Genomic DNA, 13122 nt, shown 5'->3' on the forward strand with positions numbered 1-13122 from the left:
GGGGTTAAATAATTTTGTCAATGAGATATTAAGAGAAATGACACTGTTTGGTATGTTACAAAATATAATGTTGTAATTCAAGTTGCATTTGTCTATTTAATGCATCTTTATTTGATATGACTATAAACAAAATACGGAATACATGTCCAACTTGCTAAAACACCAAAATTGTGTGGGGGTAGAATAATTTTGATCACAACTGTGCATCAATGCTTCTCACCTGTGCTTTGGCAAACAAGTGGTGACTCAAAATGGGGAGTTTTTTAAACTCAAAATCTGTATCTTATGGAATGAAAATATATTAAAGTGCAGTTTGAATTCAAGGTACTGTAAAATAATGTGTACCAACACATACATCACGTTTTATGACTATTTCAGGAACAAAATGTTTTAATAGACAAACTCAAAAATGATTTGAACAAAAAGTATAAGCAGAGTTTTTAGTAAATTTTACATTAGAGGAGTTGAATCTTTGCATAAAAAGTCTGATTAAAAACATTTAGATATAAATATGCCTTTTCTAATTAAATTAGTGTGTGTGTTTATCTTCCCAGTTGGGACCAATACAGTCACATAGACATTCTGTCTGAAAGTGACTGCAAGTCCGCATTCAGGGCAGGATCAGCACCAAGGGTTAGAATTGAAGTTAAATCACTAAAAATTATTCCCGAGTGCGGCCACCGCTGCTGCTCATTGCTCTCCTTATCTCCCAGGGGGTGAGGGTGATGAGTCAAATGCAGAAGATAATCTCACTACACCTAGTGTGTGTGTGACAATCATTGGTACTTTTTATTACTAGTAAACTGCAGCAGATAGTGAAAGTAAAATGTGTCATGAAAAATGCTGCTCCTTTTTAAACGTTATGTTTCAACTTCCATGCTAGAGTTACCCATATTTCATTATGTTGTTATTCTGGGCTGCACTTCCAGCTGTGCAGGGGTAAGAGGCTCAACGCTGATTGAACAATAATTACATCTGACGAGCCTGACTTTCACGCACACACCCAGACACACTTTCACAGAAACGCTCGCAAACGTACACAAGCACAGACACATACATTCACAGACACACACATCATCACGGTCAATAAATATTTATTTGTGGCGTACAGTCCTATGTTCTTCAACTGTGGTTGTTTGTAAAGGGCTTCATAAATAAAGTTGGTATGGTATGGAAAGAAGGGCATATCGAAATCATGATCATAATTAAAGATAAAAGTAATTTTTCATTTACTTTCCCTAAATATCTAAAAGTATTCATATTCTCTTCATGTCATACTATGCTCCTTCCAGTGCTGTTGTATTTAAGTTGTAGAGTTTTTATTCAATCAGAATTCAGTTAGCTTATATTGCCTTGCTGTACGAAATCTGTCCAGGGCCTTCAGAATCAACAATGCAGGCTTCTATGCACTGTAAGTGAACGGGCACATACAGTTGATAGATAATTGTGATAGTCAATCAGATCACGAGTTGTTGTCAGTAAGGCCTTTTAGCTGGCCTCACATTGAACGTGACATTTACACGTCCTGTGATTGGATACTCACTGGTATGAGCCGCGGCGGGGCAATGTAGATCAGTAGAGCTACACCCGGGTCCGTTAGCGGATGAATTTGAGAACATATACAGTTGATAGACAGTTGCAATAGCCAGTCAGATCGCAAGTTGTTGACAGTAGCCTATCTAGGTAGGCTGATGATAAAGAGACTGTGATTGGATACTCACTTGTCAATCCAAAGTGAGTAGCCAATCACAAGTAGCAATTTAGCAGGAAGCGGGAAGTGTTGACCCACAAAAAAGGAGAACAGAACGTTGATTAGGTGGAAGATATATATTTGTAAAGCCATTTTCAAGAAGGATATTTAAAGAGACATTACATCTTATGAGACGATGTCTGCCAACCCCGGAAGCTAGCTCAGCTGCTTCGGCGATGATATGGGGAAATGCCCCCCCATTTCTACTTAAATCATCCAACTGCGAGGGGTACTACTGGCTTATACAGCGTCAAATAGGTGCTACAAAATGTGAGTTGAATTATTTAATTTCTTTATTTTTTCATGTTAAATATTTTTTGCAATTTTAATTTAGGCAGGACCACATAAGATATGTTTTAATTGCTGGTGCGGGTTTATTGATTTTTAAATGCGCCAGTAAATAACCCGTTTTGTACACTGTTGAGGTGAATCAATGGCCAGTAGTGTGTAAATGTGTTCATGTATAGTATTTCTCCAGCAATGGTCATGTGGTGACATCAATGATGGTATTTTGAGAGGTAATCATTGAAGTCGGACATCACTGAAGGCCTAGGGGGGAAACGCACGGCCCGCCAATGGTTTGTCATCATGTCTTCTTTAGATTTTAAGTCAATATTCTTGTGTGCGGACATTGTTTTTTAAGAGTGGGAAATGCAAACATTGTTACAATTTTTACTTTCCCTATCAGTCAAGTTTGCTGTTCTTTTGTTGCTACGCCAGAACAGAGGTCTTTACTAACTCTGGTTTAACCTTTTTTTGGAGGTGGAAAATGTTGCAAATGAAATCCTTGTTTTGTTCACTTTAATGTACCTTTAAATCACTTTGAAATATTCACGAATATGTTAATAGCCAATGGGATGTTACTGACACCAAATGACCAGTCAATTTACACTACTACACATCACTTGGGCTGGACGGTTAATCGGGGCGCCAGCTTTACACACACATAGGGCGCACTTACAGACAGCCTCCTTACTCGTGACTCGCCAGCAGGAAGTGCCACAAAGTAACAAAAACTAAGATGAAAAAGCATGATTACAACGCTAAATGTCCTGTTGTGGGAATATTTCAGCTTCAAATCGAGTGGGCAATATGAGCCCATCAATACAGACAAGCTAACGGCAAGACCGCCGTTATCATAGGATGAAAATAAACAAAAAGACAATGTTCGTTTATCCAACTTGGAAAAATGCCCTTTAAAAGGATCAATATTTATTTAGGTTGAATGGTTGCTTACATAAATTAGAATACATTATTTTATTTTTTATTTAGGATAAAAGGTATTTTCCTTCCAGTTAAAGTACAATGATAAACACATCTACAGTGATGAGAAATAACAGCTTATACCCTTTTAAATGGTTACTTGTATTATTATTATATATCATGATTATATTGCATTATAATCACTGTATAGTTTTTACAATTTATTCCTTTAGTTTAAGAGCATGATGTAGAAAAACGCCCTAAGTCTGTCTGTATAGAGAAACAAATATTTTCAAAGAAAATTATTGCATACTGTTCTGATGTGGGGGCAGCACGGTGGAACAGGGGTTAGTGCATGTGCCTCACAATACGAAGGTTCTGAGTAGTCCTGAGTTCAATCCCGGGCTCGGGATCTTTCTGTGTGGAGTTTGCATGTTCTCCCCATGACTGCGAGGGTTCCCTCCGGGTACTCTGGCGTCCTCCCACCTCCAAAATCATGCACCTGGGGATAGGTTGATTGGCAACACTAAATGGTCCCTAGTGTGTGAGTGTTGTTTGTCTATCTGTGTTGGCAACTTGTCTAGGGTGTACCCCGCCTTCCGGCTGAAGGCAGCTGAACTAGGCTCCAGCACCCCGGCGACCCCAAAAGGGACAAGCGGTAGAAAAAAGATGGGATAGATGTTATGATGTGTAGATAGACAGTCTAAACATCTAAAAGTAACAAGTCATTCTTCACTTGTTATTTTTGCAGTTTTGTGCATTTTTTTTGTAAATTATAATAATTGCAAATCAAATTGCAAATCAAATCGCAATTTGAAACAAAAATCAATATTAGGTTTTTTCTCCAAATCGTGAAGCTCTACATATTATTATCTGTTTATTTGTTTAAAAAAAAGACCATTGATTTGACTGAACAACAACAATGTGGCAAATCCAACGAATCAAATTCTGTACAATTATCTAGTCCAAAAGAGCCATAATGGCAGAGGGGTTAGTGCGTCTGCCTCACAATCCGAAGGTCCTGCAGTTCTGGGTTCAATCCCAGGCTCGGGATCTTTTTGTGTGGAGTTTGCATGTTCTCCCCGTGAATGCGTGGGTTCCCTCCGGGTATTCCGGCTTCCTCCCACTTCCAAAGACATGCTGGGGATAGGTTAATTGACAACACTAAATGGTCCCAAGTGTGTAAATGTGAGTGTGAATGTTGTCTGTCTATCTGTGTTGGCCCTGTGATGAGGTGGCGACTTGTCCAGGGTATCCCCCACCTTCCGCCCGATTGTAGCTGAGACAAGCGCCAGCGCCCCCCGCGACCCCAAAAAGGGAATAAGCGGTAGTAAATGGATGGATGGAAAACAGGCATCATTTCAATTAATATGTTAACAATACGACACAAATTCCCTACCTACAATTTACCCCCACCTAATTCAATCTGGCCTTTGAATTATGGCTCTTAAAACAAATTTATTGAGAGCACCCGTTTTTTAGTATAGTGGTAGTAGTATAAAATGATTCCTGAAATGTAAGGTCTGAACCCAATATTGTGAGTGCCGTACATTTGCATTAACTGCTAAAATACAGGACTGAACACATTTATTCTATCATTTTGATGACTGTATGACTTATAACAAACCTACAGTGCTTGCGTAGGCTAAAGCGAAAAAGGAGAATAATGAACTCAGCTGGTGTCTTTCACAAGCAAAAAGCGCCTCGCTTTCTTTGAGACACAGGCTCTCGTTTCATCCTTATCTCATTGAAGCTTAATATCAATTGCCAGCTTTCAATGGTTAAATCCGAGGGTTGTCGTAGTGGGCTCGCGGCAGCCAAACCATATATGACGACACAAGATTGCAATATGGGGGCTTTAACCATACTATAGGACACATACTATGGGAAACTAAGCTTTTACTGGATGGAGCGAGCTTGTTTTAATCTGAACTGAACACAGCATCAATATTCATTTATTGATACTAATACAATTATTGATAAGAAATACATGGTTTATAAGTAGCAAGGGCACATGCTCCAAAGGTCGTCTTTACACATTGTCAGCTGAAGTATGCATCAAGTATTTTGGATTACATACTCACCAGAAGGCATGTTTTATGCCACTTTGAAATAAGTTATTCAATCAAATTATCTAATGCCTAGCGGGTTTCATCCCAAACAAGAGATCAAGGACACTGTGTGCTTGATGTTTGCAGCGCTCTACTAGGCACCCCCCGGAGCTATGTTTGATATTTGATAATTAAAAATCTCTGTTTTACTGATTCTTTTCAAAGCTTTTTTTTTAATATGTGTCAAACCTACAGAGCTAGATACATCCACAGGCAGTGCAGTATTTCTTCATGTTTTGACTTTCCTCTTGCACCAGAGCCCACATGAGCATTGTATGTGTCTACACCGAATACTAATCTCCTCATCAACTTTGAAGACCTCCCATATGGGGTTAATTTAGAAGCGCAAACAAAAAAACAGAAGCTCCTCATCTACAATCTCATGCTACGCACACACGGATTTGCAAGCACAGGGAAGACTTCGGAGAATCGCCTCGGGGAAGCTGACTTAACCGAGGGATTCCAGTTAGCATGCTTCCTCATACTTATGGATAACAGCGGAGCCTATAGCAACAACCCCCACCCTACGACTCACTTGTGCACGCCAATAGGAGACTGCGAGCCTCTCTTTCCCTTCTACTTGACTGATAAAGCTTATGAGTGACAGCTTTTTCTCTCCCACCACAAAGATGGTTCATGAATATTTGACACAGCCTTTCTACACGGTAGGAACTGATTAATTTATCAATATTACTCCAGCTAACAGCTTTATCGTTTGGTTGGAATGTCCCATCCAGCATATATGCACATTTTACTTACAGATGTTACAGATTCAGTCCTTATCCTTCCTTATGTAGCAGTCGGGGGTTGTTTATTTATTCATTTATAACACATCTTTCTCAAAATCAATGCAAACACCCCAAAAGAGGTACAATTTAGAGTTTAAAAACCAGAAAAAACATGGCCTTTTTATGATATCTACACCAGTGCAGTGATGACAAAGAGATAATGTGATGATAACCACAGAATAGGAAAAGGAGCTTACAGTAAAGTGCCTGTCTGCTCAGGACATTGTAAGCAATAGTATGCATTTAAAGATCAATCACACACACACACACACACACACACACACACACACACACACACACACACACACACACACACACACACACACACACACACACACACACACACACACACACACACACACACACACACACACACACACACACACACACACACACACAAATACATGCAACCAGCAGATGCGAAGGTAAATAGCATGGCTAACGACGAGCATTAAAATGACCAGAAAAGCTCTGCAAACAAATTTATTGCACGTTTGGACTTCTCAGGGTGCACAGCTAGAAATGTCAAAATGTTACTTGAAAGTCTGAGTTAAAAAAACATTAATGCATTACTGAAAATGTTGTTTTTGTCTTTTCTGAATCATGAATGTTGTTACAATACTGCAAAAAAATATTAAGGTTCATGCATTTGGAGTGAGCCTGCAAGCATTTTTTCATGCCTTTGTTCCGAAGTTTTTTTTACATTCTGGCTATGACGTGACGTCATGGCGAGGTGGACATACTTAGTTTTAAATTTTAATTTAGTAAATCTCTCCGTCAGAGAGGGGGTTAGCTCCTCCCTATCTTCTTCAGGCAATGAGGAAACAAAATGGGTAGAATAAAGTATCATTTTCATCTAATCTTAGCATGCGCATAATAACCCAGTCGTGCTATATGCAGTGACATAAATGCTGCTAAAAGCAACTTTTTTATGCGGGTCTGGCTTGATTAGACTGGGCAGGTGCATCTGATGCTGTGAAAGGGTGAATCTAAATATGGTTAATGAAGTTTATTTTGTGTTTGGGGTAAAAAAAAAATTGTGGCGACTATATATATATATATATATATATATATATATATATATATATATATATATATATATATATATATAAACAGTGTACATTTAACAAAAGATACATTGTGACACTTTGGAGAGGGTAAGGTGTGGTTTCATTTACAATCTGGGAACGCTTGCGCTAACGAACATCTTGTAGACAGACTGTAAGAACAGATTATAAAAGTGAGTGTGGAGCAAAATATATACCAGAGCATGTCCAATAAATATTATCTAGACCGGTGTATCTTAACCATAGAGCCCATTGTTGGGCCGCAATCTGGTTCTCTGCTGCGGTACATAAAGACTGCTAAGTTCTAATACACTTTTCTACCACTTGTAGAATGGCAATATCAAAAAAACAGAAGAAGTCTGGAGCTAATGTAAAAAGGGTGTTTTACACTGCAGGTACTTTTTCAGGAACTTTCCCACTTACCCGGGTGAATAAAGATCCTCCTGTGTTTCCAACAAAAACTAGCCAGGTAGATTTAGTTCTCCAGGAACCTTTCAGAGTTCCTCCTAGCTACTTTTTGAAGCTTTTCGGGGGTGGGTTGATCCGTCGAACGCTGACTGGTTGAACACAGTTGAGAGTGTTCCTAAAACTTGTTTTTCAAACACATGGCCGCGATTGCGGATTATGCACAGCGAGTCGTTTATTTCTTATTTCTTGTGTATTTCTATTACAACAACAGCTACTTTTTTGGGGCGACTGTAGTCTTTAAACTATATGCAGTTTATTGCTGTTTATAATTTTTACAAACTTCATTTGGATATGAACAGTGGATACGAACAGTGGACGGAGTCTTTTAAACCTATTTACCGGGGAGTATGATGCTGGACTCGAAGCAATGGCTTCAGCTGCTCACGACTCTGGCTTTGCTGGATAAATGTGGAAAAAAAAGAGGGAGTACACAAGTGGAATGAAGGCAAATGACATTAATTATTAACTATTTATTTTGTTACATCTTGTGAAAGTAGTCCGTGACACTCCATTTTTGTAGTTACTGGCCTCCACCCGAAAAAAAGAATGCTAATGCTAACAAGCTAACGCTAAAGCCGGTGTGTTTATGTTATCGCCGTGAGATAAACACTGAAATTTTATTCTTTAAATATTGTTATTTACAGCTGAAATGTGCTAAAAGGAATCACCTGACAGTCACAAATTCATAATTTACCAAGAATCATATAGTTTTGTATATTATCTAACTTAATTAGAACGGTTTTATTTTAGCACTGCGCAATTGTCGGTACATTTACTTTTCATCCGATTTTATGAGTCGTTTCTTTTGCAGTATATTTGATTGGTATCTTTTTTTTTAATCAGACGTACCAAAGCCTTGATGACAATTGTTGTACAAACCCCGTTTCCATATAAGTTGGGAAATTGTGTCAGATGTAAATATAAACGGAATACAGTGATTTGCAAATAATTTTCAACCCATATTCAGTTGAATATGCTACAAAGACAACATATTTGATGTTCAAACTGATAAACATTTTTTTTGTTTTTGCAAATAATCATTAACTTTAGAATTTGATGCCAGCAACACGTGACAAAAAAGTTGGGAATGATGGCAAATACTGAGAAAGTTGAGGAATGCTCATCAAACACTTATTTGGAACATCCTACAGGTGTGCAGGCTAATTGGGAACAGGTGGGTGCCATGATTGGGTATAAAAACAGCTTCCCAAAAAATGCTCAGTCTTTCACAAGAAAAGATGGGGCGAGGTACACCCCTTTGTCCCCAACTGCATGAGCAAATAGTCAAACAGTTTAAGAACAACGTTTCTCAAAGTGCAATTGCAAGAAATTTAGGGATTTCAACATCTACGGTCCATAATATCATCAAAAGGTTCAGAGAATCTGGAGAAATCACTCCACGTAAGCGGCAGGGCCGGAAACCCACATTGAATGACCCTGACCTTCGATCCCTCAGACGGCACTGTATCAAGAACAGACATCAATCTCTAAAGGATATCGCCACATGGGCTCAGGAACACTTCAGAAAAACACTGATGCAAAGTGGAAAAGTGTTCTGTGGTCTGACGAGTCCACATTTCAAATTGTTTTTGGAAATATTCGACATCGTGTCATCCGGACCTAAGGGGAAGCGAACCATCCAGACTGTTATCGACGCAGAGTTCAAAAGCCAGCATCTGTGATGGTATGGGGGTGCATTAGTGCCCAAGGCATGGGTAACTTACACATCTGTGAAGGCACCATTAATGCTGAAAGGTACATACAGGTTTTGGAACAACATATGCTGCCATCTAAGCGCCATTTTTTTCATGGACGCCCCTGCTTATTTCAGCAAGACAATGCCAAGCCACATTCAGCACGTGTTACAACAGCGTGGCTTCATAAAAAAAGAGTGCGGTTACTTTCCTGGCTCGCCTGCAGTCCAGACCTGTCTCCCATCGAAAATGTGCGTAAAATACGACAGCGGAGACCCCGGACTGTTGAACGACAGAAGCTTTACATAAAACAAGAATGGGAAAGAATTCCACTTTCAAAGCTTCAACAATTAGTTTCCTCAGTTCCCAAACATTTTTTGAGAGTTGTTCAAAGAAAAGGTGATGTAACACAGTGGTGAACATGCCCTTTCTCAAGTGTTGTAGCCATGAAATTCTAAGTTAATTATTATTTGCAAAAAAAATAATAAAGTTTATGTATTTGAACATCAAATATCTTGTTTTTGTAGTGCATTTAATTGAATATGGGTTGAAAAGGATTTGCAAATCATTGTATTCTGTTTATATTTACATCCAACACGATTTCCCAACTCATATAGAAACAGGGTTTGTAATTAACACATGCTTTTTTATAAATTGGTTTATCCTGTTAAACTGTAAGTAGGTTAGATATAATTATTAAATATGATTAAGATCTAGAGGAAGATTACTGATTGCAGTGTTAATATTTGAGTGGAAAAGCTGAGTCCTGAGGTAAAAAAGGTTAGGAACCCCTGATATAGACACCAAGGAAGTGATTTAAATGTAGATTAAACTCATCACAGGTCCTATTTAGCGTAACAAATATACAGTATATCAAGGTAAAAATGTGTTTGAACCAAAAAGTAATGACTATTTTTAAATTATCATGTGCTTTGTTCTTGTCGGCTTAATCTGAGCTAAATTTGGGACATCGGGTACTAAAACGGGGCTTCACGGTGGCAGAGGGGTTAGTGCGTCTGCCTCACAATACAAAGCTCCTGCAATCCTGGGTTCAAATCCAGGCTCGGGATCTTTCTGTGTGGAGTTTGCATGTTCTCCCCGTGAATGCGTGGGTTCCTCCCACTTCCAAAGACATGCACCTGGGGATAGGTTGATTGGCAACACTAAATGGTCCCTAGTGTGTGAATGTGAGTGTGAATGTTGTCTTTCTATCTGTGTTGGCTCTGCGATGAGGTGGTGACTTGTCCAGGGTGTACCCCACCTTCCGCCCAATTGTAGCTGAGATAGGCGCCAGCGCCCCCCGCAACCCCAAAAGGGAATAAGCGGTAGAAAATGGAAGGATGGATGGGTACTAAAACGTTGTGCCAGCTCATGTTTGACGATATTACAATAAAAGTTCCTTGAATACTTGAATTGAATCCTTGACTGTTCAGAAGATGAAAACATGTAGTTCTTGAATACAGAAAGCTTATGTTAATTATTGTACATCAAAGTGTTTACAACATCTTGGTTGCAGTCCACTTGAATTCTGTATATGCTGCTGATGGGCGCAAGTTAACACTTCAGTGTGCAAACAAAAGGGCCCATCTATGAATCAATGTCATGACTGCTGACTGTCACAGTGTGGTTGTATGAATCATTGCAAATGTAATAAAAGTTATCACCCAAGATGCTTATGTGGGCGACTGACCGTGTCCAGGTTCTGCATGATGTCCTGGAAGGAAGGGTGCGTCCTGAACTGCTCGAAGAGCTCCCTCTTGTAGAGCAGCGCGTACACCAAGTTGGGGTTGTGGTGCAGGGAGTTGCAAAGACAAGAGTTGATGATCTCAAGCATCATGCGGATCACTTCCTCAATCACGTTTAGGTCCTGAGCCTGGGGGTTGAGAAGACGAGGAGGAGGAGGTGGAGGAGGAGGAGAAGAAGGAGGAGGAGGAGGAAGAGGAGGAGGAGGAGGAGGATGTAAAAGGTTAATTGGCTTCCCACAACACTGGTTTCATTTATAATTGTGTTTTTAAATGGTTTATTTTAGACGGATTAATCTGTATACCTTAGGGGTCAAAGGGAAAAAAAGAGTAAAAAAGAATATTGCAGAGGGACAACAAAGTACCCTTGGAACTGGCAGAATAAAATGAAAGTACAGTTTTTTATTATGCTAAGTTAACTGTTGCTAATTCTAGGTGAAGTGTTTGATTACACTTAATTAACGGCTGTTGCTGTTGCTGATTTGGAAACGGATTATTCGACAGTCGTAAAAAAAATGACAGCAACACAATGTGTGTCACATGACAGTTAATGACATTTGCAGCAACCTCTCTGGTTGTGCTCAAAATACTTTAAAATACTTCACTATAAAAGTAGGTGACATTGTTATCACCAGGAAAGATGAGGTCACATGGTTCCATTCTAGAGGCTAATATTTCCTGTGATAAAATGGCAACCAAGGTAATCAAAAAGGTCAACCAACGAACGAGATTTCTCTACAGAATCTCCTCTCTGGTCAACAAAAGCACCTTGAAGATTCTCGCGGGAACTCTCGTTAAACCCTTTTTCGATTACGCTTGCACCTCCTGGTACCTTAGCACCTACAAAACCCTCAGATCTATACTCCAAACATCCCAGAACAAGTTTGTCTAGTTACTTTTAGACTTCCACCCCAGATCACACCTCACTCCTACCCACTTCTCTAAAGTGGGCTGGCTCAGGGTGGAGGACAGAGTAAAACCACTTGCACTGGGCCTAGTCTATAAAATACGCTACACCTCCCTGATACCGAAGTACATGTCAAACTACTTCCAGAACGTAAATGACCGCCATAACTACAACACCAGGGGGAGGTCCACAAATCACGTTAAACCCAGATTCCGATCTAACAAAGGTCTTAACTCATTCTCTTTCTATGCAACATCAATGTGAAATGCACTCCCAACAGGTGTAAAAGAAAGTGCATCTCTATCCTCCTTCAAAACCGCTCTAAAAGAACACCACCAGGCAACTTCAACCCTTTACTAACACCCTCCCCCCTCAACATCCCACCTCCCCGGATTTTAAATAATCAAATGTAAATAATCAAATGTATATACTTGTTCTTTTGCTTTCTGAACTCACCATGTTCACTGCTCGCTGTAAATATCCTAATAAGTAAGACCTACACTGTTTCAATGTCTATTTCTCTGACGATGTAATTGTTGATGACTGAAGTGCTCATATCAACCAAACCTACCCCCCTCCCACCACATCCCACCCCCGGGGTTGTAAAAATCCGTAAATAATTAAATGTTTGTACTCTGATGATTAACTTATGCGATGACTGTATTATGCTGATAGTATATATGTGTACCATGAATTGGTTAATGTGGACCCCGACTCAAACAAGTTGAAAACTTATATGAGTGTTACCATTTGGTGGTCAATTGTACAGAATATGTACTGAACTGTGCAATCTACTAATAAACGTTTCAAAACGAGCTAGCATACGTGCAATGAGGATATTGTCAAACTTTTATAGTCTTTAGACAAAAAGTAAACATTTGCATCTGAAAATATTGGGGGAGGAGATTTTTGGGGGTTGAGTGGAGGCATGATGGTCAATGATTTATAGGCGATGTAGTTAAGATTGCTTGATGGCGGCCATGTTTTTTAACCAATATTGCTGATATTTTACAGACTTGTGCTGGTCAGTCGCGTAAAGGTGCATAGCACTTTGCAAATGATTGTAATGGCACCCTAATATTTAAATATGTTTTTTTTTAATAGCACATTAAGTTGCGTGAGAAAATTCAAGCCCATCTGACCTATAGAGTCAAATGTTGAGATCTGATAAGAGCACCACACTATTGTGTATTTGTTAGAAAAATAATTGCAAATGCAACACAATAAGGATGTTTGTTTTGTCAAATGTACCCCCTTTTGTGTCCAGTCGTTCAGGAATAGAACAGTTAAATTACACACAAAGTATATAGAGTCATGTAAAGAACGACTGTGTATCAACAATATTTGATTAATTTGATTAAAACATTTTGTGGCGGTTGTGTGTTCTGGAGG

General features: G+C 39.2%; 1 protein-coding gene across 3 annotated transcripts in view; it reads right to left on the bottom strand.

Moving 5' to 3' along the window:
* Positions 1–13122, bottom strand: part of dym (dymeclin) — a 146973-nt gene that overhangs the window by 40016 nt on the left and 93835 nt on the right. For all 3 annotated transcript variants that reach the window (XM_061876488.1, XM_061876489.1, XM_061876490.1), the window contains exon 15: positions 10772–10954. In XM_061876488.1, the coding sequence (XP_061732472.1) occupies positions 10772–10954 (183 nt within the window). The remainder of the gene's footprint in view (positions 1–10771; positions 10955–13122) is intronic.

The sequence above is a fragment of the Nerophis ophidion genome, linkage group LG17 (assembly GCF_033978795.1).
Source record: "Nerophis ophidion isolate RoL-2023_Sa linkage group LG17, RoL_Noph_v1.0, whole genome shotgun sequence".
In the NCBI taxonomy this organism is placed as follows: domain Eukaryota; kingdom Metazoa; phylum Chordata; class Actinopteri; order Syngnathiformes; family Syngnathidae; genus Nerophis; species Nerophis ophidion.